Source organism: Poecilia mexicana, unplaced genomic scaffold (genome assembly GCF_051168715.1).
Source record: "Poecilia mexicana isolate PSO_F unplaced genomic scaffold, ASM5116871v1 scaffold_23, whole genome shotgun sequence".
In the NCBI taxonomy this organism is placed as follows: Eukaryota; Metazoa; Chordata; class Actinopteri; order Cyprinodontiformes; family Poeciliidae; genus Poecilia; species Poecilia mexicana.
The window spans coordinates 7,969,378-7,990,030 of record NW_028263392.1 but is presented as its reverse complement, the minus strand read 5'-3'; the positions used below and the strand labels follow the sequence as shown (position 1 = coordinate 7,990,030).

At 38.4% G+C, this 20,653-nt stretch overlaps 2 protein-coding genes and 1 long non-coding RNA gene across 5 annotated transcripts in view; 1 reads left to right on the top strand and 2 right to left on the bottom strand.

Moving 5' to 3' along the window:
• Nucleotides 1–8,117, bottom strand: part of atxn7l1 (ataxin 7 like 1) — a 34,158-nt gene extending 26,041 nt beyond the window's left edge. For both annotated transcript variants that reach the window (XM_088002923.1, XM_088002924.1), the window contains exons 1-2: nucleotides 7,877–8,117; nucleotides 7,355–7,429 (exon numbers count right to left, since the gene is read on the bottom strand). In XM_088002923.1, coding sequence (XP_087859049.1) covers nucleotides 7,355–7,429; nucleotides 7,877–8,117 — 316 coding nt within the window. The remainder of the gene's footprint in view (nucleotides 1–7,354; nucleotides 7,430–7,876) is intronic.
• LOC148152489 (uncharacterized) lies at nucleotides 7,765–8,244 on the top strand. Its single transcript, XR_015762064.1, has 2 exons — nucleotides 7,765–7,935; nucleotides 8,050–8,244. It is a non-coding gene; the product is annotated as an uncharacterized LOC148152489 (long non-coding RNA).
• Nucleotides 8,245–10,816: 2,572 nt separating this feature from the next.
• sypl1 (synaptophysin-like 1) lies at nucleotides 10,817–20,521 on the bottom strand. Of its 2 annotated transcripts, none has more exons than XM_014970889.2 (6): nucleotides 17,943–20,521; nucleotides 17,640–17,839; nucleotides 13,385–13,503; nucleotides 12,678–12,882; nucleotides 12,397–12,588; nucleotides 10,817–12,221 (listed from the first exon to the last, which is right to left on the bottom strand). In XM_014970889.2, the coding sequence occupies exons 2-6, from the start codon at nucleotides 17,709–17,711 to the stop codon at nucleotides 12,090–12,092; spliced, it is 720 nt and encodes a 239-aa protein (XP_014826375.1). In that variant the 5' UTR covers nucleotides 17,712–17,839; nucleotides 17,943–20,521; the 3' UTR covers nucleotides 10,817–12,089. The 2 variants fall into 2 exon arrangements, with proteins under 2 accessions (XP_014826375.1, XP_087859623.1); XM_088003497.1 differs by having other exon boundaries at nucleotides 17,640–17,782.
• Between the last annotated feature and the right edge of the window lie 132 nt (nucleotides 20,522–20,653).

Here is a 20,653-nt window from a genome sequence, read left to right as displayed (position 1 = left end):
GTTGGATCCAATTTTACTTTTAGGACTGCCGTAATTATTCATTGTGTGAACGGAACGAGGTGCTATAAACATCACTCAGAGACTTTTTTTTTTGTCAAAATATTACAAGTGCATCTGAAAAAACGCAGAGCAGATCCATCTGGTACCAGAAAACAATGACACGTAAATCATTTATCATCTGATAAATCTGATGCTCAACTAGATGCCTAAATGTATTGACCTGCAACGATATGATGGTCCGATTTGATATTTATGCCAACAAGCAATTGTACCGATGTGCACCACGCAACGTGGTTGGTGAATGTAAAAATAATTATGCAATTATTTTACTGATTATGCAAAAATAAAAGCCTCTGAAACTTAAATTTCCCTCGCCTTCTTGTGAGTGTGTGGTGGGGTGAGGGAGCAGAGTTTCTTCAGGTATAATAGCAGAGACGGTGCAACTCCAGTCAAGATATTCACAATTGGACACCTTGGCACAACTGAACACCTTCACACACTATGTCTTTTCTCTGGTAAAAAAGACATGCTGACACAGAATAATGTACTCGAGAAAGCTGAGCGACAAGTACAAGAGAATGTGAAGGAAAAAAAAAAAAAGAACAGACTCTCGACTCTGCAACTGTGACAAGAGATTTAGGAAGAGGATGGCTCCGTAAAGATATGAAGCAATTAGGTTAATAAATTCAGCTTAAAACTGTAAATTAGGCACTCTAGTTTTTTTTTTGTACCCTTTAACTCTCTCACTAAGTATCAGCTTTTTTTATAGTCGTTAAGAATTGTGGAAAATTGTGATGATAAGCCCTTAAATCCAGCTCATAATCTAATTTCATTGAACATTATTACTAATGTAAGATTAGATGATAATAATAAATGGAGGCTAAACTTATTATACCTTAAATATTATTTGCTGACGATTAACTAAATAAATACTTTCCAAAATATTGTAACTTTGGCTAATTTGTTGCTTGGCCAGAAAGCGAACATATCTTCTACGTTCTCAGCTGTATATTCATTGTACATTTTTATGACTAAGACTATTTTTTGATAGTTAAATATGTGCTTTTTTTTTTTTTTTTACCATGGAGTGAAAACTGTGGGAGTCTTCTTTCAGTCAGTTAACTGTTAACGGTTCTGAACCCTTGAAAAATGCATCAGCTGTAGACATTTTCTCCCAAAAGCATACCAGTTTCCATTCCAATGTATTTTCAACATATTGTAAGGATTTCTAAATTAAAATAAGTGTATTTAATAATATATATATATATATATATATATAGGTTTCCTTATAAAATGTTAATGAAAATGCCACAATATTGTCTCACATTGTGCTCGAGTAATTATTTTTGGTGAAGAGGGGTCGAAACATGTCTGTTAGCAACTCATTTACTGAGCTGGCAACATAAATATGTGAAAGCCCTGTTTGTATACAGCTTAACACAACCGCCACGAGACGACGCCTTCTACTAATGGAGCCGCATCGTGGAAAAAAAACAAAAAAAACAAAAGCCAACATCGAATGATCATATTCTGAAGAGAAATTTTGAACCTTTCTAGTTTTGGTCGCTAATGGAGCCGTCCGTCGTGAGACGTTTTGTTCTGATGATGCGCCGATTCATACCCGCCGGGAGGGTGTGGGGAAGTGTGGGGGGTGGGACGCTTCAAGCCAGCTTTGACACACAGTGGATTTAAGTAATTTTCTATATTCGGCTCCAGGAAAATGTGGTTGAGTGATTTTAATAAGCAATATCTACCAGCAAGAGGTCGCCTAAAGTTATACTGGTTTGGCCTATGTAATGCAAATTCTAAAAACAAAATATAGAGAATTGAATTAAATGTGTGATATCTGAGCAATTTCTGAGTTTTTATTTATTTATTTATTATAGTTCATTACTGTGATTTTTTTTTGTTTACTGGTACAAAATGGAAGAAGCAGCTTCTTTTTGTAGCTAAAATAGTTGAAAAGACCAAAACTATAAAAGTATGAAATGACAAGCACTCACTAAAATTGCATTATAGCAAAATAAACTGCAATAATTAAATCATATCTTTCAGTAAAATTAACTAGTAAAGGAAAAATATACAATATCTAATCTCTCATTTTATACCTCATCACTTACAAGAATAAACAGATTCAGACTTGCATCGTTTATTTTTTCTGTATGCCGTCAATGCAATCAACAGTCTCACTATAGAATAAAGTTTTCTTTTGCATCTCTGTCTGACATGGCTTTCTTACTTACAGTCAGACTTCCTAGTTTGTGTTTACGCTCACAGTAACGTGCCCTTTGCGCAACTAAAAGCACAGAGCCAACCCCACAATTCACATCCTGATTTAGCCTCGCTATATCACCACAAATTTCAACTCGGTTCTAATTTAGCGACAGTTCAAACTCCGAGTTCAGCATTGAACCGCGTCTAATGTGCGAAATGTTCATGTGTGTGCGCGACAGAGGTGGTCCGGTTGGTCCTGGTACTGATAGAAACATGGGAGTCGAGTGACTCTGAAAAATCCCTCGGTGCTGAAAGCAGCAACCTAGGTGTCCAGGATTAATTATATCTTTGCTATGAATAGGCAAAAACAGAAAAAGTGGCAACTGTTTCGATTTGAGACTTTTCTGTGATCCTTTTCGGAGCAAAGTAAATAATATTCAAAGGGAGAGCACCGAGGCCTTGAAGAAGAAGAAAAAGAAAAAAGAGAAACTCTCATAAGATTTGTTGCAAATGGCTAGTTCCAAAGACCTGGTATAAAAGAACCTGGGCAAGGAGAGGGAAAAAAAAAAAAAAAGAGACCAATTTCCTTTGCATCTGCCAAATCAAATGCAAACGATGTGCTTCTTCCTGTCCGCTGAATTATGTGTTTTTCTCAGTTCTGCCAAATGAAAGAAAGGCCAGAAAAGAAACTACTACAACAGTTAGACACTGGCGAATGAGCATGTTTAGCGACACAAACCTAATTCACCAGTCGGACATGGATTTTGTTCACTTATCATTTGCAAGTTAGCTCTCAGAGAGAGAAAAAAAGGCATCAAATTGTTGGTAAAAAAAAAGAAGAATGAAACATAACAGTTATTACACCTTTAAGAGCAAACATGGAAGAACGTTTCACCGAGTTTATGAACATAAAAATGGCGAACTTGCGGGAGTCTTTATATTATAGTTATTTGAGGACTTTAGGGTAATGCTCAGGCTGAGGTTACAGTTCTGACTGGAGCTGTATTTTGAACAGGCAAAGCAGATAATTATTGGTACGACAGAGTAAACAAGAGAAGTAGCAGTTGGCTAATGCTCCACGGCCACACTCACAAACACAAGAAGCCACGTGTATGCTGCTTTTTCAAAGAACAGAGGAACGGGTGAATTCACATCAGGAAAGTCTTGCTCGGTCCAGAACAAAAGCAGACTTGTTTTTTCCCTTTTTTTTTTTAACCCCATTCGTTGTGGTTTGCTTTCTCGTTGTATTTTTTCGAAAGCAGAATATAACTTATGAAGGAGGATGTTTTCATTCTACATTTTATCATTTTCATATTGAATTACTTACATGTTCCAAATATTTTACAGGTGATGTTTTCCGTCACTGAGTGCACGCCTCCTGCTCGCCACGGTGACCGCAGACATCTTTGTGTCAAATAGCAGCTGCCTTTGAAACATGCTGAATGGAGACGCACAAACGGGCCCCGCAGCCTGGTTTAGGTTTAACAAATCACACTGGGTGTGGCAGGTCGACACATTTGCACATACTCCTCCCAGTATTTTTGCACTTTGATGATCAGCATATGTTTTCCATATTAATGAAGTCCTGATTTGAATCGCACTGAGAGATTCACAAGTAAGAGATACTTAAATAAAATGATTAGAAATGAATTTTTAATCTGCAAGGACTGGATATTTTATAGGGAGTCTTTTTTTTTTTTTTTTTTTTTCCAAAACTGTTATAGCTAAATATAAGTTTGGATTTTTTTTTTTTGTGACAAACTGTATTTTAAGTTTCACTAAACGAGGTTTATAATCTGACAATTTAATAAGTATCTACAAAAGCTTTTGAGATTAGACTGAGAGATGAGATTAGTCACTAGCAACAATTGTTTTTAAAACAAAACTGAAACTACAATCGAAACCGATTCTAAATATGTCTGAATATATGAATTTTGAGGTTTGTTTTTTTTTTACTTCAAGTAAAATAAATTAATAATTTAATAAATTATCCAAAGTTACATCTGAAATATTTGGCATTATAAGAGATTTTTTTTTTTTTACAAAATTCCCCAAATGTCGTCGCTCTATTTTTGGACTTACAGGCCGAACATGGATGGGGTGACTAATTTCGGCACTGAACACGTAGCATTCGCATCATGACTAATTCTCAGACTGCCACTTTCCAAACACTCTCATCTGCTTCGACCAACAAAGTATCACATGTACTGGAAATGGCGCAGAGCCGCGACCTACAAAAACGTGGGCCATTTTCCCTGAGTCGTAAACCGAGGTGCCATCCGCGGCGCTTCAATAATAGTGTAATGGTTTCAATGACATGAACTAAAGAGGTGTGTTAACCTGCAAATAGCCACATTAGGGCGCCGTCTAGTTGTAATGAGATCATGCCAGTGGCTGTATGTCTAATCAGGCCAAGTTTCTCTAGGTTGTCATCACCTCCGCTGTGTGTATGCGTGAAAACGAGAAAGAGGCAGATAGCGATAATGACCCGCGCCGCACATCAATTACAAGCCAAACTGGCCCTCGCGCCATCGCTCTGAATTCGGCAAGGGCGACGGCGTCAAAAGTCGAAGCCACGTCTCGATGACGGATCAGTCGCGGTTCTGCTGGACACTGATTTATACGTAAAACCTTTGAAACCCCTCCAACCCCCACCACCACCACCACCTCCTGATTGTTTGTGTCTGCGTATCGGTCCCAGCAGGCCGTGGTGTCATGTTGCCAGCAGATCAGCAATTCTGGAAGCAGCGCTCCAGTCTCGCTCCGACAGAAGGGAAGAGAGAGACGAGGCATGCGAGCGTGCGTAGGAGGAGAGGGGAGGCTGGTATCTGACCAGCAAGAGTGAGAAGAGTTTCCCCGGCTCCAAGCGTGCGTCACTGTCCTCCTACGGGGGGGAGGACAGAGGGGGGGGGGGGACGTGTATGTGCTGTGGCACACTCAAACTTTCAGGGGGATGACTCAAGCGTGTCACACTGAAGCCTACGATGCTCCTGCGGGGTGTTTATGCATAGCGAGGTGTGGAGGATCTCCTCTGGGTCTGTCCCCTCCAGGAGGTCGGAGTGAGACGGCACCAAGTCGGCCCCCTCGTCTCCTCCCCCGAGCCGTACCGTCTGTGCAAACGGCTTACATCCGTCTGACACTTAAAAGGAGTGGCTTGAGCCCCATCACACTGAATGCAGTACTGACGATGCATGTGATGGGCCTGCAATTGTCTCCAATTGCTTTTATTCAAATCAGAAAAGAAAGCAGATATTCCTACATGTGCCAAGTTAAACTATTTATGATTACAATAGCATTATGTTATCTTTGCTGTAAAGTTATGGAACAAACAAGCTAAAATTTGTAGTAGTTTTAAGGAGCTTTTTGCGCAGAACAGTAGACCTTTCTGCTGAGTTAGTCAGGCTATCTGCCACTTTTCCCCCAAATGAAGTTTTTTAAGCATTTTTGCCAACTTCAAAATGGCCTCAATCAATCTCTTGACTGGTACAAAATAATAATAATAATAATAATAAAAAAGACATGTTCTTGTTTGGTCTGTTAGGACTTGCTGGTTCAGTTTTGGAGAATCTACATTGGTGAAATAATGTAAACAAGCCCAGAATATAATTTGTTTCGTTTTGTTTGTTTGTTCCCGTTAACCGTCTAGTCTAACATAGCCAGGTTTGATTTACTTTAGGATGAATAAATTTCAATTAAGTCAGCCAAATGTTGCGTTAGTTAAGATTTTTCACTGTCTATATGGCAAAAGTAAACAGAGTTAAATAAACAGAACATGCTTAATAAAATAGTATTAATCAGGGCTGTGCTCCGTTTGTGTTCTGTCAAAAATAAAGTGTTTAATAGCCTTCACATTGTTGAGCTCATGTCCATTTATTCAATTATTTAGCAGTGTTTGAATTGGAAATGTTGCTTAGTTTGTTAATTAACTAAGGACTATTTTAATTTAGTTCAATTGCTAATTTAGAAGTAATTTATGTCATCTTTTAACTGCATAAAGGATCATTACATATCAAACTGATTCATTCAAACCACAGGGGGGAAAAAATAATAATAATAATTGAATTGTCTTAATTCTTAACCTAAAACTATACCTTGGTAACATTTCAAGCTGTTTCTTAAAGCCATTTTCTTAATGTTTCTTACTTTGGATACATACTCAATGGAGCTGCATGATATTAGGAAAACATCACAAGGCAATATTGTTGTTCAACACTGGGATAATGTCGATTGAACCACAGTTTTGCCATTACTCCGATTTTAATCATCACAATATCCTCACCATTCCCCGTGAACTTTATGATCTTGATCACAAAGATCTATATTTGTCGGGGCCATAACAGACAGTGAAGGTAATTTAATTGGCCAAATGTGTTATTAAAACATGGAATTTTGAAGGACAAACCTTGAAGTATTACAGCTTAATATGTTCCAAGCTGGCCTTCCTGGTTGCAGTCTCACCCACATTGATATTTCCATTTAAATATGATCTTCATCTCCAATGTTGAATAGTTTTATGTATGAATCAATAGGAATAAAATCCAAAGCGCCACAAAAATAACAATATGGCTGAAGTTCCTCCCTCCTCCTAAAAATGATCAGCATCAACCACTATGGCAGTCAAGTATTTATTTTTTTTTAATGTTTATTGGTGCTATAATATTAAAGTTGTTAAAGACTGATAATAATTAATTAAAAAAATAACAACCAGGAAAAAAAGTCATGCTTTGGCAAAAATACAATAAAAAATAAGATCCGAAGAAAAATAATATATCAAGATTAAATAAAGAATTACAAATCTCGTCTCTAGGGAATGTTTGAACTAAACTCCGTTAAAACGACTACTTAATAAGTCCAGTCTTACGTCAAATAAATTAAATCCACCGCAACAATAAAAAAAAAAAGAGGATCAAACACGTCACGCAAAACTAAAGGTGTCCATTCTGTAAAACGGCAGCCAACATTGAAACTACAATGAACATTTATAAATATACGCAGTTTACACATGTGCAAAGAACCAAATTTTCTCACAGAAGTGGTTAAAAAAAATGGAGCCGTAAACGCTGCCATGCATGTGCTGTAAAAACAATAACAAACCATCACCGTGTGGTACGTGACGGCGCTGCTTGCGCAAGTTTCTTACCGTTTCTGCCGAGTTTCGCGGCTTCGGCGGGGCGGCAAGAGTCGGTGTCGTCCTTCTCCGGAGACGAGACTGCGTCTGCGTGAACAAAGCGTCCGCTTACAAACACATTGGCAGCGTTCGCAACAAACTTTAGGGGCCATGCGTGGAGCCCTGCAGCTCCCGAGGCTTGGCTATCAGGTTAGCATTAGCCTGCTAGCGCCAGCCTGAGCTGAGCGTCCTCACACCAAGTAGATCTGTCAAAGCTAACAAACTTACAGCTGGACAGTTCAGCACGTCATGACTGAGCGCGTCAGAGGCACAAACTCTGCACCGAAACGCTTAGCTTTGCGTACGCGCATGTGCACTGCTGTCAAAGCAAGCTATTAATACTGCATTTTGTAGTAATATTTCTGACAGTTACTTTGCTGAGCTCTGACAGACCCTGAATGGTGGAGGAGCTTACTCAACTCAATCACAGACAGTTGGACCACGCACTCCCCGACAGTTTGCCAGCTAAACAACACCACCGAGGCGCCAACTTACTATCAACAAAACGTAATTTAGTCGCACTGACGAAGGAAGACCAAGGTTCGCACAAAAAGGTATCCGGACTTGGTATTTGGCGATCCAGTGTCGCCATTGCTCTTCCTTCTTGTTGCTTTGCTGAGAGCCGTTTTTTCCTCTCTCTCTTTCTCTCTCTCTCTCTTCGCACGCAGCAGGCGAAAAACGAAAGAACGAGATATGGTGACGTCGCTGTCGGAAAGTTTCGGCTCACGTCGGTCATTTCCGGCAGATCAAGTGGTCGAGTGACAAATGGAGAGCTACTTGGGAGTTCAAAAGTTCACTGTGTTCGATGGAAATACATGGGAAAAAAACTGCTATCAAGTAAAAATAAAAATTAAGAAAATGAAGGTATGGAAAAGGTCTTGATTCAATAAATTAATATGGCATAAATAAATAATTTGTTTATCATAAATAAAACAAAAACATTTTACTTTGCAATTTTGACTAAATTGTGTGAGCAGTGTGGAAGCAACACATTAAAAAATATAAAACTAGGATTTCTGAATTTATTATAATGAGTAAAATATTATTTTACAGACACAAACTAAATCTATAGTTTTCATCAAGCAAAAACAAAATGAATAAAATCTTAAGTGCAGGCAAGAAACAATCCAAGAAGCCTCTCACCAAGAAGGTTTATCTCTGCATTTTCTCTTACCGATCAGCTAGTTCTGATTTTATCATTTAGAGTTTAATGCTCTGGAGTGAAAGAAAAAAGGGTTCAGCTTCAGAAGAAATTGCAGGTGTGAACTGCATGACTTCAGGGCTATATTATCAATGACACATGAATTTGTCTGCAAATTATAGGAAAAACTGAAGATTATCTATGCTGCAAAGATCAGCGGGAGTCTCTTTCGCTCTCTTTTTTTTTAAATTTTACTTTCTATATTTCTTTAAGATATTAGTTTGCTTTACTGTAGAATTGCTTGGGCTATAAGTGATATCAAAAAGGTTTGAAATGTTTCTATCACTTGAATCTGTAAATCCACAATACTTTGCATTATTAGATAAGTGCAGCATTTTCAACAATTAAGAAAAATATGCAATAAAAACCGAACAAGATTTGATTGGATTTTTGTTTAAATTCTATAGCTGCCCTGAAAATGACTCCAGAATAATAGAGAACAAATGTAAACCATTAATGTTTCAAGAAAACACCAAGAATCATAAGGCCAACTTGACTTTCTAACACAATACAATAATGCTTTATAAAGACAGGTATAAGTAAAGCAATATTTAATGTAAAGTGTGATGGCATAAGCCTTATGATTTGTGGTAGCACTGTACATGATAGCTTGTGTGTAGCATTAATAAAATTGCTAAAAAAAAAAACTTAAATAGTAGAACAAGAACTTATATCTTACATCTGAATAAAAACTGAAGGGAATAATGTCGAAGAGCAGTCTGACTGGTGAAATGAACAATGAAAGCAATAACACAAATGATATAGGCTATATATACATACATGAATAAAACACTGTTGGCTATTGGAGAAGCAAAGATACAGGAAAACTAATAAAACCAAACCATGTTTAACGAAAGTAATTCTTTAAGTTTATTACATCACACAATAAAATATAACAGTGGGAACTAAATCATTACATCTGCTGATAAAAAAAATAGAGCAATATAATTTCAGCACGATTCAGCAAGTGGCGTTGATTACCCTACACTGCCCTCTTGTGGCAATGAGCAGAAACTGTTCTTCAAGTGCAAAGGCTGCTTTAGTCTGAGTAATATAGTTGCAAATATATATATATATATATATATATATATATATATATATATATATATATATATAATTTTATATATATAATTTATACTTTTACTTTAGGTTGAACACATTAATACAAGCCTTGTTTTCTATCAGCATCAATTTCGATACAGACAGGCTGACGATTATGAGGATATTATGGTCTTAATCGGGAGTCAGGAAATGACAATAATTAGCTTATGAAGGCCAGTTCCACACATTAGACGCAATATCTATAGATGGCTATGTTATATTCTGCACTTAAAAACACATTTTCTGCAACATCTTCATCGAGATTTTATGTGAATGCAAACTAATGGAAGCAGATAAAATATATGGCTGTGTAATTAATCAATCCATCTTCATCCACTGATCAGTGGAGGACACGATACTGGAAATGATGTGGTGTTATAACTCACATTAACTCTCACTATAAGCTTTCACAAGAAAACTACATTTCACAAACAAAGCTCCTGGAGACACCTCAAGGTCTTTTCATCACAAAATAGCATGCCAAAAATACTTTTAAACATGAAAACTGTCACAGTCGAGAGATCAGTGATGAATCATTGAAGGATAAGATTCACACTATTAAATGACAAGGTTAATTGTACTAGAAGGTACAACTAATCATAAAGTTATTCACACTGTCTAGGTTCCTGTGTTAGAGAAAAGCAGCCATTGTGCATGACGCACAGCCACTTTGGCTGTAGGCGTATCAAACCCAAGACTCCAAGGCTCCTACTCTGTGAAGAGAACAACACAAAGCCATACTAACAGTTGTTTGCAGATTGCAATAAGTCACGTAGAGGAAACAAGCTGAAGAAGGGGAGACCATAAGTTATGCTTTCGAGTATAGGAGGGAAATTACCACTGAACACTCAGCTGACACATTATGGTAGTGGCAGCATCGTGCTGCGATGTTTTGAAGGATTAGAGAGGCTGGCAATGGTGGGGGTTCAAGCCAGAGGCTGCAAAAGATTTAATTTTGTGTTTGAATTGATTGTTTTACTGTTTACTTTGAGAGCAAGTATTTATGTCAAAAAGATGCCGATGTAAAACCTAGCATCGTCACAAAAGTTAAAAACATTCTTAAAACTTGTGCGACAAAACAGAAGGAGAAAGAGTGCATGTATAAAATCAAACATCATCAGATACAAAGGAAATTCAATAAAAAAAAAAAATCCATTCACTTTTATTGACAAATACAATGAAATTATGCAGGCCACATCCAAGAAAGCAGATATCTTTTCAACTGTTCATTCAGATACATATGGGAAACAAAAACATATTTTACTCAATACAAAGTAAAGTACAAAAACATGTTTGGTGTCACATCAAGAATTAAGCAAACTGACAACAGAAAACAATAAAATGAGCTTCAACAAATAGTACTTTGGCAGAATGTCATGTATTATTATAAAATATGAATGCTGAAAATTGGAATATAATGAAAAAGATGTTACCAATACATTCTATAGGATTTCTTAGTCCTTTAATTGGTACCTTGGTTCCAACTCAACACAGCATCTTTATCAGCCTCTCTGGTGTTTTTGGGTTTCGTACTTAAAAAACTCACAATCACATTAAGCACCATAGAAGTAACTAGATTCTTGATATTTGAGTTTCAAACAACTTGACAGTCATTTTTGAAGCTTGAAAGCAAACCAAAAATATGGCTGAATGTAGGGATTTGGCGAAAAGCTTCACCAGGAGTTGCACTTACCACCGCCTGCCACTAGGTGGTGGTAAATGGCAAAGAAATTCAAAGAACATGAAAGAAAATAAACGTTTTGAGCTAAATGCGAACGTGCTTCAAGTAAAAACAGCAACAGAATTGTAAAGATTTCACACAAATTTTATGGCCAAATGTAATTTATATTTTTCTATTCATTTATTTGTCACTAAACAATGGGGCATCACACTTATTGGGAACCCTAGAGAAAATGTGGGGAAAAAAGGCCTTAAGATAAAACTGTTTTACTTACAGATATTTTGAAATTCAACCTTTGATTTGAATACATTTATTCAAAGGAAATCATTTGGGTGTCGCTTTATTTCCTCCACTATAGATTTAACTTGCATGATGGTGTGAAGCCCACTTAAAAGGTAAAAATGTTTGATGCAAGTTAAATACAAGAAAGACCTTTTGTTGTTCCAAGTTGCAAGACTTTCCAAAGAAATATATGCAGAATGGGGGATTTTATTATTTCAGGAACGTCACTGCGCAAGAAGTAAACCGACGTCAAGTCATTTAGGTTGCAAAATGCCAGTACGGCTTTGTGCAACGTTAGCACAAGCAAAAACCCAACCTACAACAGGTTCCAACAATCTCACCCTCTATCAAGAACATTTTCTAGATATGTATAAAAGCTCAATACTTCATATATATTTGACTTTCCTTTCCTTCTTATGCATAACAACAAATGGGCACTGGTGTTAGATTGGCGCAGGAACCTGCTGTCTTCCAGGTCCAGGTTGGGAGGAGAATTTCTGGGAGTGCCAGCGAGTCTCCTTGTAAACAAACCAGGCGTTGCCGGCCCAAATGAACATGTTGAGGTAGCCGAACACCTGCAAATGCACAAGCAGAACAAGAAAATGCATAGGTAAATCTAGAATCTTAAGCAAGGTAAGAGATTGAAAAGATCAGACTTTACTAATCATTTGCTCTAGAACTAATCGACAGCTTCAGTTATTGATGACTGAAAGTAGTACAAACTAGCCGCTGGCATGCATTTCTTCTTACCACAGAGATGTTGAGCGTCCGCATGTTGGCGAAGTCCGTGACTTCACACGTGACGTTCGTTCCCTTACAAAGAGCTAGCGTGCCGCTAATTCCGTCAGTGTCCGTGGCGTCCTTTACGTTCTGCAGACCCTTTGCCCAGGCAGATGAGCAGACCAACCACAGGAAGGCCAGGACTGCTGTGATGATAAAGTCCTAGCAAAAAAAAAAAAGTCAATAAGGTTTTCACAATACAATATAAAATGTGGTCAGCCATTTTGGTTTTGTTCAGTTTATTTACTCACAAAAATAGGCCCGAAGTCAGAGTCTTTGTAGACATGCATGTAGCCTAAGTAAACCAGGAGAGCTACCATGCTGTACAGGAAGCACACGACTCCGATGCCGACGAAGAACTCCGCGGCGGACGACGAGTCTCCCATCAGGTGCGTGGTAGTGACAGAGTGATTACAAATAGTGACGTTCCCATCGATGAGCGGGACCTGGCTCAGCCTGTCCATGACATAGAGGAGAGCCCGAAGGAGTAAAAACATGTTTATTCAATACCTTTTGGATTTAGTTATTATTATTATTATTTTGACATATGCACTGATAAGTGACCAAAACTGGCTGATTGGGACCCTCTGTGATGAGAGAGTGACCGGTCAGAAACTTTAATTACTCGAGACTAGTTGCTCGAGCATTTAAGACCGGGAATAGAGGGAGGCCCGTTTTTGTTTTTAAATGTCGTAATTAATTCATTTTGTCTCTGTTTTTCAATGGCAAAACCTTGCTTTCCCATTGACTGCCGTTTCTCACCCACACAGTGTGACATCACCTCTGCTCCTAATATAAATAATGAATGACCAGAAGGTGAATTCTGTTAATTAAAATCAGCAGGATTACAAAGCAAAAATTAAAAATACAGAGATTGGAATTTTGGCCACAAATCTCTAATCAATACATCTACTTCAGAATTCAAAAACAGAAGCATCAATGTATCGAAGATTTATACCTAAACGGGTAGTGAAAGCTGGCATTGAGGGTCTCATTCATGCCACCACCACAGAAGAGAGATACGACGTTCGTACCCGAGAATCCACCACAGCTTCCGAACGCGAATATGGCCGTGAGCTGCGTGGATGGAAAACAAGACACACACATTAGGGACGCTGCTCACGCCAGCATCAGAAAATACAGTTAAATAATGACTAACCCATCCCTGCTGAAGATGCATATATATCCTTAAAATAAAATCTGATTTTTTTTTTTTTTTTTTTTTCACCCCAGTCGCACAATTTCACTCAGTAAAAATGTCGATTACTCCAACTTTTATTTGGGTTGATTCCTCTTATGTCTGATAATTTTTTTTCCCTGCAAATTTCATTTCATATATAGATATTTTTCTTGGCTTTTTTTTCCTTTTTTTTAATTTAAAATGTCCCATTATGTTCATGATGTAATTCCTTACATCTGGTAGGTTTCTCAGAACCTTTGGAGGAGAAACAGGCCCACAGCATCACTGATCCTCCATCTTATTATTTAACTTATCAATCTTTTGGATATTATTTATGTATTTAAAAAAAGAAACAACGTCTGGTTATGTTACTGTAATCAAAGTTACACTCGCTCTAGGCTTTTCACACAATATTTAAAAGGGTGCCAATAACACTGGACGGTTCTGCAAAGCTTTTGTGTTTTAAAAAAGCAAAAAAAAAAAAAAAAAAACAACACAATGACATATTTGAAAATCAAACTATTTGAAACATTTTCTGTCAACGTGTTTTCACTTAAGCCGCCATTCAGCCGTCGAATTCCTTTGCGCAGAAAAGCATCTGATTCAGTTTGTCGAACATGTGACGCTGATTCTCCCCTCTTAAAGCCAACAGAGACTAAATTCTTTCTTCTTCGGGGCGACTGCGACTCTGCCAAGGCCTTCCCCGAGTGCGCAAGTCGATAACCATCAGAGCTCAGGCTCATTCAAAGCCCTGCTGATGTTACGTTACGCCGCTACCGGCAGCGATGACGATGCAGGACGAAAATGTGCCAAAGTAAATCCCTCGGACAGGACACTGCTGGTCCCGACACGATCTGTCAGCCTGAAACAGCGCGGTTCATTGTTGGTGGTAGCAAGCCCTGGAGAAGATCATGTTAAAATATTTTTGCGGTAAGATATATAAAAAAATTATAATTACAACAAGATCTAATTTGCCTAAGTTACTGCTACAAAGAAAGTCAGGAAAAGAGTTCTTATTATGGCTATCATAATGTAATCCACAACACGAATTTATCGTTTCATTTTGAACTTCTACAACATTTATACAGATCCACTAGATGCATTTAAATCTCAAGTGCATCTGGAAAGTATTCACAACAATTTACTTTTTCCACATTTTATCATGTCACAGCCTTAAACCCTAATTGCATTAAATTGATCTCCGACTTCAAAATTCTGCACACAAACGCACCTCCATGACAATGCGGGGGGAAAAAAGTTTGAGATTTTTGCACAGTTACTCAAAACACAACCTCGAGAAATCGCACTTATGTTAAGTATCCGCAACCTTTCCCTTCAAGCTCAAAACTGAGCCGTTTCCACTGAAGTCAGAGGTGATTGGTGTTTTTGTGCCGGACTCTGGCACTGTCCGTTCCGACAGGACAGCATCTTCTGACAGAAACAGTAAACCGTTGTTTGACGGTGACGAAGGTGGAACTGTACCAAAAGACAAAGGACGAGTAAAGATGTCCAATCATCAGCTGATCTACTTTCCAACCCCTAACCTGTGCTCATAAGCTGCAGATAGCAAATTAAAAGACCGAGGCCATAAATAAAGTTATTTCGGGACAAAGCGAGCGGTTTAGGACGAGGAAGTGCAGACTCGGTCTCCTCCGCATCGAAATCTTTGGAGGTAGTTCAGGCATCTGATTAAGAGTCCCTTCCAGCTCAACCCAGGGGAGATATATATATATATATATATAGGAAAACTGGAATGCCTGGGGCTAAACCCAGAATTTGTTTTAGGGCTGCCTGGAAATACCATGATATTCCTACAATAAAACCAGAAGGATGTGGTTTGGGAGCGGCGGGGGAGAAAAAAAAACTGAACTGGACTGACAAGTTATATTTTAATGATTTGAACAGCGAGTAGCACTGTGTAGATCTCAGCAAAGCATTTGATTCTGCTCATCAGGAGATGCTGTTTAATAGACGACAACGTTTGGGTTTGAGTAAGTGCATTTAGGCAGGTCCAAATTTTGTACAGAGTCCCCCAAAGACCACGTTCACAGGTGAAGTTCACCTCTATGCAGATGACGCTGTACTTTGTTCAGTTGGACCTACATCATTGAGATAAGTCGCCTTTAAGCAGCCGTAGCTGAAACAAATGACAATGGGATTTCTACCCTTGAGGAAGACCTTATTAAGGCAACGTCATCCAACGTGTTTTTGTCTCCCAGGGTTCAAGTTAAGCCTTCAGTAAAATCAGAAGGCTCCACCGGCATTTTGTCATCTAAATAGGGAGTAAGATCTTTGGGTTCTAACTTTTAGCTTGTAATGATTAGCCCTCTAGATCAGATCAGATCTTTTTCTTTTTTGCAAAATAGATGTTCATCTCTTTAATATCGTAGGACTCATTAAATGAATGGAGGCTGCAGGTCTTACTTATCCCTAAAGTTTTGGTAAATGTTGCAGGAAAATTGTTGGAAGGCGTTCACTGTATGAGGCAGGAAGTGGCTTTCATTAAAGGGACCAAAAGAATGTGGAAACGGTAACCTCGAGAACGCTCTTTCAAAAAAAAAAAAAAAAACTCTTCATTTTTGTCTCATCAGCACAACTGACACACACACACACACACACACACACACACACACACACACACACACATTAAAAGTGCTTACATGCTCTCACACACCTTGCTATGCTTCACTCCAGATGTTTTCCCAGATGTCCTTTTCTGTCACTTCCTGCTTTTTTTTTTTTTTTTTTTTTTGGACTTCTCATACTACTTTGCTTATTTGGGGAACTCAGTCACTATTTAAAACAACCAGGAAAGAAAAAAAAAAAAATCAAATGACTTCCGTTGTCAACATCCCCAATTTGGCATCTAATATGGGTGAGAATTTCAAATATGTACAAGATGCAAACAAACTGTAACAAATGTAATAAGACACGACCATCTCTCATACGTCGGAAAATCAATAAAATGTTTGTTTTTTTTCATCTGTCCTTAACAAGTGGAATGAACAGTGGAGACTTCTAGCATTTCTTCGAAGAAATACTGCTTCCTGTTTACAGCTCACAAACAATAACATCTGAGGAGGTTTCTGAGTCGAGGCCACATCACTCACACACTAATCAGATCGCTTTGTAGCCACTCAAAAGCTTCCTTTATGATAAATACTTTACAAATGTCATCAACCCTTGTCTCTACTCATTTCTTTTGGATTTGCTTGCAATCGTGTTTCTTCTCTCGAACCAACACATAAAAAAAAAGTTAAAGTTTGATTTCTGGAAACATTTTCTGGTAAGATTTAGTGTTAAATCAGCTCCACGTGAAGACTTGTGCATATTTACTTTTTTTTTTTCTGATCCTGACCAGGTATTGCACAGATCCGGCCTCCCGAAATTCCCAGAAAAAAATAAAAAGAAAGATTTGTGGGTATTTACTGACCCAATTAATAGTCTTTGCTCCACACTGAGCATGAATAAGCAAATCCATTGTGTTAAATGAAGCTTATGTAAAGCAAACACACACACACACACACCCACACACACACTGCCTTGTCCTGAGTCAGATGACTGCTGCTTTGTGGTCCTCAGTGTGTGTGTGTGTGTAAATGTGGATATTATGAGAAAACAGAAAATATACCTGGATTCACTTATAATGCGTGACTGATTGCTGGAACAAAGGTCGACATGTTTCTTGTATTTCGGGACTGTTTTGTTTTTCAGGGGTAAATTATTCCTTAAATGGGTATTAATCTCTAACTGAGTTCTTGTAAGGCCTGCACTTTTATGCAAGGAGCAAATTCAACTTAACTAGACAAAAAACTGGATTCAACCTCCAGGTGCAAATAAGGGTTCAGTTTGCGTGTTTTTTTTGTTTTTTTGCATTCAAGTTCGCAAAGTTGATCGGAATGAGCCAAACTGTTGATCTCTTTGCATTTTTTAGGTATTTTCAGAGGAACATATGAGCACCAAGGAGGGTCTCTGGACTTCCCTGCTCTATAAGGAAGAAAAAAATAATGAAACAAATGCGCATCTGACTTACCCATTCAACCAGCTTAACGAAGCCCAGAGGCTCCTTGAGGGGCGACAAGTTGAGTCGAAATCCGGTCATCATGATTAAGCCGTTTTCTGCCCAAATCTTTACCTAGTTTTCCTCTCTAAACTGTAGGGTGGGTGATGATCCAGCTGAAAGGGGAAAAAGTGGGAGTTTCTTGAACAGAGTGACGTGGTGTGTTCCTGACGCTGCAAGAAATGACCGCATCGGGTTATTTAGCGCAACTTTTTTGTCTTTCAAGCTTCTGCCCCAAAAGTGGGGAGGAAACGCGAAGCACGAGGATCCACTTACCTAAAATGCAGCTTGGTGTGTGTTGGGAGTTTTTTTTTCTCTCTCTTTTCTTTTTTCTTTTTATGACACGTGTTGCTGAGCCCGATCCTTTGTTCATGTGCGAACTTCTTTCAGCGGGAGAGCTCTGTTGCTGGGCGATGCGCTCAAGATGTGGCGGATACAGCGCGTAAAAGTGTGCCAAACTTCCCCCTCGGCGCGCTTCATGCGAGTGGGGATTTGGTTACAGGGAAACGACGCCGCCACATGCAAAAGAAAAAAAAAAAAAAAAGAAAAAAGTGAGTTTTTTTTTTCTTTCATTTTCTTCTCCAAAATCGTAAAAATAACAACCAAGAAAAAAATGAAAACCGCATCGGTGACTTAAAATATACTGCAGCTGCAGTTTTCAAGCGCGGCTGGGCATTTACCGCAGAAAACCCATGCAAACTACGAACTGAAGATTCAGTTCCGTTTCCAGAGGTGGGATTAGACCAGGCAGCCACCCAGTTTCCATTCCATGAGATTGTAAGAAAGACATGGACCCTGCTCCCCCCCACTTAACCTCTCTCCTCGCTGAGGTTGCAGTCTTTGGTCATATGACCCAAATGGACACGAAACGGTTCCTTGAGATTGAAAAAAAAAAAAAAAACTCTACAAATGTGGAGAGGTGTTGAAGGAAGCTATAAAATGTCCCACTTAAAGTTTGAGGTAAGATGAAACCTAAACTTGAGATTCTTGGCCCACATGTGAGGCAAAAATAAATAAATAAATAAAATAAAAAAATCCAGCTGTGGATATATTTCCTTGAATCCCCTTGGAGGACCAAGGTGGTGGCAGCATCATACTGTGGGAATGGTTTACTAGAGAAGGAATGTTTGAACCTGTAAGTCAACCCAAAGTTTGATTTTCAAAATCTTTAGTCGGGAATGCAACTTAAATCAGAGCAGCCCAATATGGCTGCCACACTTCTCTTAGCACCTCTTTTGGTTGCCTCTTTTTTACACTAATGGTACTTGGAGAATTTCTCTTGCCATTGTCCCAAAAGCAATTCAGGAACGTGTTGCGAAATGGAGATTGTGCAGTACTTGCGCATGTCATTGAGTTTATGCAAACCGGTAAGAAGTCATACAGTTATACATTCAGCTGATATTGGATTGTCGCTCATACAGGATTGCGACACAGTAACTCAGAAATCTGACTGGCAGAGTCAAAGTATAACAGGTCTGCTGAGGATTGGGTTAAGGTTCATTAAGGGAGACGACGTTTCTTGTGAAAATTTACGTCAGTAACTCTCAGATTAGGGGAAATGATTCAGTGCGTCACTGTTTAAAACAAAGAACTCATTGGCTCAATTTGTAATGACGGAAATGCAAGGTTTTTTTTTTTTTTGATTAGTTGAAAAAGATACTAAACCATAACGTTGGTTCCTAACAAGGAAACAAAGAAACATCCAGACAAGGAACTTCGAACGGCCGGATTTATAGTAAAAACAACGGTACAGAACTTTGTCCAAGAAGCTCTGAGCAGCTGCACAAGTTGAGTTGCAGCTTCTGTTTAGACTGGATGTTATTCCATTGAATTATAGTTTATATTAGTATAAGCTTTATTATGTGCTATTTGTTCATTCTTCTTTTAGAATGCTGTTCAAGAAACCCATAAAAGGAGTAAAACTGGCCCACTTGGACATCTGCAGCTTAAAACAAAGCCAGTGAATTACGTTCCAGTCAAATGTACAGATGAAACTGTCGAGGACACAGCAGTAGCTATGCAATGGTGTAATATATTTCGACTCGGCAAGTAAATACGGAGGCGATATTGCATTTTATTATTCAGGCGCTTTCCAATTAAAACAAGAAGGGATCTCGGTGCGTCTGGCGTAGAAGCTCTACGGCTTCAGGTGCATCTCCCACGGCTCGTGAACCGACATCAATATGCAGTTGCCGTGCGTCACTAAATTCAAGTATGGAACGCTTTAATAATATATGCGCAATAGTCAAAAGAGCCGCTGTTTATATTCATGCAGATATGAACATAGGTTGGCTTCTTTTACGACTGCTATTTGAAGAAAACAGTGAGTGAGGTGGAACCTTTCTGAAGTGACAAATCTACCGACCTGAACTAGCATGAATTGAAATGCTGAACCAATTTCAATATGTATTGAACATTAATTAAACAAGGCATGCATAACTGGACATGGATGTGTCTTGATACATCTTGGACCAAGTGAATAAGCCGATACAAGAAGAGATTTTCAGACTGGAGCTGTTCAAAATAAAGCTGCAAGATTAGCACTTGGCTTTTTACTTTAGATTTTATGCATCAATGGCCGTCATGGATGAAGGTTCGCGACTACTAGCATGTAGCCTTTTTAGTTTCTTTACATAATGTCTGGATTTTACATAAACTCTGACGTCTTCTCGCAGCTATTACCCAGCTGCAATAGACATGACTTCATAAAAGACAAGCCTGTTTGTTACTTTTATATTACTTCTGTCCATAGACAGACTAAAGCCCATTTTAAATTAAAACATGTCGCGTTTTGAAACAACAAAAAGGGATCTTAAAAAAACAACTAATAAATACTAAACTGAATGGATGTGTTGATTTTATGCGCGTAATGCAGGCTGTTATTTGCTTTTAACATCCTTTGAAATGGCTGTGGCTGTTGACTTGTACTTTTTGTGAGGTTTCCTTCAATTCGGGACTTTCTCTCGAACAGTGAAGCAGACAGGAGA